At 41.1% G+C, this 5,504-nt stretch overlaps 1 protein-coding gene across 1 annotated transcript in view; it reads left to right on the forward strand.

Annotated features, from left to right (window-relative positions):
* Nucleotides 1-3,188: 3,188 nt before the first annotated feature.
* LNX2 (ligand of numb-protein X 2) overlaps nt 3,189-5,504 on the forward strand; it is a 20,704-nt gene continuing 18,388 nt past the window's right edge. Inside the window, exon 1 of the mRNA XM_010015886.1 lies at nt 3,189-3,589. Within this exon, the coding sequence (XP_010014188.1) occupies nt 3,189-3,589 (401 nt within the window). The remainder of the gene's footprint in view (nt 3,590-5,504) is intronic.

Raw genomic sequence — 5,504 nt, forward strand, 5'->3', positions numbered from 1 at the left:
TATTATAAATGGCAGTGCTCCGGTATTGTGGGTTTCAGGGATATAGTTCTTTACATCAGTGAAATGTCTGCCATCCCAGTTGTTGCTCAGACCAGAGATACTGTGTTTGTGGGCTTTGTAATTCAGTTGATGTTTTGTACTGGGAACAGCCTCTAAAAAGGCTTGGCAATACAAATCCTGGTGGCTGATTCCTCAGTCCAAATGCAGCACAGCAGTGAAGAAAGCAGGCAGCAGTGTGAAAATGGGGGAATCTTGATGGGCTTTTTTTGGGTGATGGTAGCGGGTGGGTTGTTTGTTAGTTTTTTAATTTTCATGTTGTAATCCATGATCTATTTCTCCTGCAGCTCTACAGGCAGCGAGGTGGTGGAAGGGTGATTATGTTAGCTGTGGAAGAGGTGGTGGGATTAGTTTACATGGTATTTGTTGATGTTTAAGCTAACAGGGCACTGGTGGCTCTCGGGGGCAGCTGGAGGTTGTGTCAGCCACCAGCAGAAACAGCCCGTCCCTGGCCTGAAGTGGGACCTCCACAGCAAAGCACAGCTGAAGGCACTTGTCCCTGCACTGGCAGCAGGGATGGGGCAGTGGAAGGAGCAGGTCTGCTCACCTCCTTTGGTGGTGGGCAACAGAGAGTGACTGCCTGTGTCTCACTGAGGACGTTCTTGTGATTTCAGTAAACAGAGCTTGTCTCTGGATTAACCTTTCCTAAGAAAGAAGGCTTGTCAGGATAATTTAAACATGGCAGCGAAAGCCTGATCACTCAGTAACTTTTCTTATTTTATGTTTAAAAAAGTTCTTAACTCTCAAAAGGATTTAATTACAACCTTCTAAAAGAGGGGTGCAGGTATCGTTTTCTGTAGCAAGTATATGGTTGACCTATCTCATGGGTATATTTACTATATGACACTGCCTGGTGCTCTGTAACAGTCTGTCATGTGGGTCAGGTAACCCTCAAAGGATAACAATGCTAGAAGTCTTCAAGAACGTGAATTTGGGATGCTGTCTGTCAGAGGTCCGTAACTGCAGTGCACAGAATGGTCCCTGAGGTTTTCCGTAGCCTTGCTGATGTAGAACTTCTTCTTTTGTTGGGACCTTGGTTACATGGAGAAGGGAGAAAAGTCCTGGTCATAATCCATAGTAGGGATGGGTCTAACATTTTGGCAACACGCTCTTAAAGTGGCTTTCTCTGCAAGTTCTGCATGTCCTTTTTCTCTGCCCTGACTATTGGTGTTGCAGGTACCCCCAACTACAATATGACATGAGCCACGTGTTCCTCTCCTGGTGTTCTAGAAGCAGCAAAATAATTTGGTAAAGTCACAAATTAATGCAGTGTTTTTCTAGAGCGTTTATCTGATTTATATTGCATTACATAAAGAACAACCATTAGATGAGTCTCATCCCTTCTGCATTAATCCAGTAGCATGAAGGCGGAGTGAGGGCGCTGTGGGTTGAGCGCGAGGGCCCCGTGCGCTGCTCTCCTTATCTGCTCTCCAATCTTTGAACTCTTACATAATACACTTAAGACTGGGTTTTGAGTAATCTCTCTTGGGGTCTCATTTTGCATTCTTAGTCTCTAGTAACAAAGAACTGCTATGCTCTTCCCTCATGGAAATCCTTTCCAGAAGGTGCACATTATCTCCTACAAGTCAGGACAACGATGAGCATCAATTTCCACAGCAGAATAGAATCCTGGATTACAAATTACTATTTAATCCTTTTTGCGTCAAAGGATGTAATAATCCTTGTGAAATGCGCCCTAAGTCTTGTGCTTGGCTGTGTTGAGGTTAAGGCGCAAAAAACAAAACAGGGGTTCTCTTAAAAAGTAAGACCTAGTGAAATGCATGCGTTCCACATGAATTTCAGAATATATTTATGACTACGTTTCAGCAGCTAAAAATAAAGCTGCTGGGCTGGTACCTAGACTAGCAGTTTTCATTGCTCCGTATGTTTGCTACTACTCTGGGAGAATACAGTAAGTGTCTGTGATGAGTGTTGCTTGCTCAATTGCAAGAAAGAACTTGGACACAAAGTAAGTATTGCTCAAATTAGATTTCTCTTTTTGATCCCCCACTGAGGAGAACATTCACCAAAACTAACAAATGAGAAGGTCTCTTAAGAATGTGAGGAAAACTTGTTTCATTTTCTAAATCATTATGTTAGGAGTTTCAAGAAATGTGATTTTGTAAGGGAGAGGAAGGTAAATAAGGTTGGGAGGGGTGAGGATTTAGTGTTTGAAATTGCAGATGGTGGCTGCACAGTTTCCTGACCACACAGGTATTTTAAAAGGGGCAAAGTTTAGTAACTTACAAAGTTTAGAAAATAAATCCCACAGTGAAAGACCTACAGTCCTTTGACTGACATGATTATTGTCACATGGAGTATGTTGTCATTTTGTGAGATAACAAGTAAAATAGATTAGTTGTTAGGAACCAGTAGCTTCATTTGATTAGTTTATTCCATATTTTTATTATGGGTCTCTGTACTAAATCAAATGTGGCATATTGTATAGAATCAGTCCCTCCTTCTGTGAAAACCTGAAGGTAAGTGGTCACATATATGCGATATTACTAATGGAACAAACAGGGTAAGCAGTTTGTTGCTGTTATTTTTAATGCAATGTATTTAGAACTTTAACATGTAATGTTACACATTAATAGTCAAAATCCCAAAAAGAGACAAGGACCAGATTAAAATCATAATCTCATAGTAAAGAACACATTTAATTACCTGGTCATATCGCCATTGGTGCACAATAGGGTATTTTTTCACTAGATGCTAATTGCACACTTCTAGTGTGACATTGCATAATGCGGTGTCCTTGCTGTCACAAACTGGTCATCTTGCAGGTGAAAACTGTGCAGTGCAGCAGCTGTTAGGAAGCCATAAAACCTTTATGTTGTAAAAGGAAAAATACTAATAGATTTTTTTTGTTGCTCTGTTCTGTGACAAATTTACACAAAATAGGGATATTCTTTTAATGCATCTAGCTGTTGTGTTTTGGTAAACTCAGATGAAGTCAAAAGTTCTGACAAGAACTTCTATAATTAATGAAAAATGAATAATTCTTATTTTTTTGTTGCAGAAAATGACACTTTACTGAAGAGCTAAGTCATCCTGGAAGAAGTTGCTTCCCTCTGAGCTTTACGTGAGCAACTCCATCTTGAGGATCTGTCATCCTTCTTAGCTCTGCAATGGGGACTACAGGAGACGACATGGCTTCAGTGGAGCAGAATGCCTCCTTGAACCCTCTGTGCTTTGAGTGTGGCCAGCAGCACTGGACAAGGGAGAACCACCTCTACAACTACCAGAACGAAGTGGATGATGACTTGGTCTGCCACATTTGCCTTCAGCCCTTGTTGCAGCCATTGGACACTCCCTGTGGACACACTTTCTGCTACAAGTGCCTAAGGAACTTTCTGCAGGAGAAGGATTTCTGCCCACTGGATCGAAAAAGACTGCATTTTAAACTCTGCAAAAAATCCAGCATTCTTGTTCATAAACTGTTAGACAAGCTAGCTGTTTTGTGCCCCTTCTCTTCTGTGTGTCAGGAAGTCATGCAGCGATGTGACCTGGCAGCGCATCTCAAAAACAGGTGAGTGGTTCAGATGCTTGCATTGCATATTCCTTACATGCTTGGTAGACCAGTTTGTGTAGCAACAGGAATTGGAGGCAAGAGGGAGGAGAGGGTTGTTGTTGGTTTTAGATTCACAGTAGAAGACCGTAGGAAATGGTCAGTCTGTAACTGTGCACAACTAGAGCACTGGATCCCGTTTTGGACATCGCACCAGAAATAGTGCAGAACACTTGGAGAGAACAACATTAGAGGTCTCAAAACCATGATTTGACAGGGAAAGTTAAAGAAAACGGGGGCTGTTTATGGTAGGAGAAAAAAAGGCTGAGGGAGGGGGAAAATGGGATGTACAAACTCTGTCTGCAAAGAGGAAGGAAATAGTGCAATAGGAACAAATGAGATTTAGTTTGGATTTTAAGGAAAAAAGCTTTATAATGGTCTGGCACTGGCATAGATTGCTTGGGTGGTGGCTGTGTATTCCCCAGTTCCGGAAGTGTTTATAAGCATGTTAAACCAAGCTTTATCAGGAACAGTTACAGCAGAATTGATTCTGCTTTGAGGTAGGTAGATGGAGACGAGGTATCTCTTAAGACTTCTCCGGGACCTATTTGTTTTTAAGAAATACCTGTTTACTGAACAGGTATGTCCTGCAAGTGTGATGTAGTTTCCAGGGGTTTTTGCTTGGTTGTTTTGACTGCTTATAGAACACTTCCAACACCCTGTTAATTCAGTGGAAACTCATCACTTCACACCAGTGGGAAGGTTTTGCGTAGCTTTAGTGAGTGTTTTTGTGTCAGAGAGATACATTCCAATGTTACCTGCACCTAAATGTTTAGGACCTGATTTTGAACGGTTAATAATTTTATATTCCTTATGCTATGCTGTCCTACCCTAAATATTTAAATACTGAAAGGAGGCCATTATAGAAAGAGGGAAATAGGATTATTATAATGTTGGACCAGATTTTCCTGTGTTTCTCTACTCTGAAGCCACCTGGCTCTTGCAGGCTCCTCGTATAGTTGGGCATGAAAGAGAAATCTGCAACAAACCCACTCTTTTTTCTTCTACCTTTTCCTGAGTCTACTCTGATTCCCAAACCTAGATAACTCCTAGTGCCTCCTTTTCTTTTCTTTTTTTTTTTTCGCTGGCAAAATTAAAACCAAGACCCAAACACTTCACTTTCCAAAGCAGTACTGTGTTTTACTTTGAATTGCAGCTGTAAATCTTGCCAGAATTACTGCTTAAGGTCACTTTGCTGGCAAAGTTTTATGAGCAGTAGCAAAGGCATTTGGGTTGCTTCTCTGCAGTCTTTGCTTAAGTTCAGCTCCTGCTTGGAAAATGATTTAGTGCAACTGGTTTGAAGCTATTTGGTGTGTTTGCTTTTATCAAACCTCTAGACTGGGTAGAGGCTGATGGCATAAGTTACAATGAAATCTTTCTTTTCAGGAGTCAGTGAGCAAATGTGTTTTTTGAGCCCCTACTGTTATTCCACAGAATACACTGTAAACTACATCTTAATTTTGTATGAAAGCTCTTTTTATCTGCAGAGAGGGATTGCTGCTGGTGTTCCAAGAAGTCAGCTTTTAAATGAGAAACCTAGCTGACTTGGCTGTAGAAAAAAAATTAAATCATAAACCATTTTCTTCTGCCTGATATAGGTTAAGAGAAGATGAAGGTAAAAGCTTTGCTTTGTCACCATCCAGAACTGAGCAAAAGCTGGTGCGGAAGGGAGGAGAGGAGGGAGTCGATGAATGTAAAGAGAGCTCATTTTACATCCCAACAGCTGCCCTCTTGAGTTTCCCAATAAATAACATCTCTCGGTTGCTTTAGCTGGTTGTTTCAATATCTCTACTCTTGAGCATCTTGGTGCATGACAGAAATAAAGTAGTTTCTGGAAATTCTAAAAAACATTCCTGCTTTTCTTCTCACTCATAGC

The sequence above is a fragment of the Nestor notabilis genome, unplaced genomic scaffold (genome assembly GCF_000696875.1).
Source record: "Nestor notabilis isolate BGI_N333 unplaced genomic scaffold, ASM69687v1 scaffold5326, whole genome shotgun sequence".
In the NCBI taxonomy this organism is placed as follows: Eukaryota; Metazoa; Chordata; class Aves; order Psittaciformes; family Psittacidae; genus Nestor; species Nestor notabilis.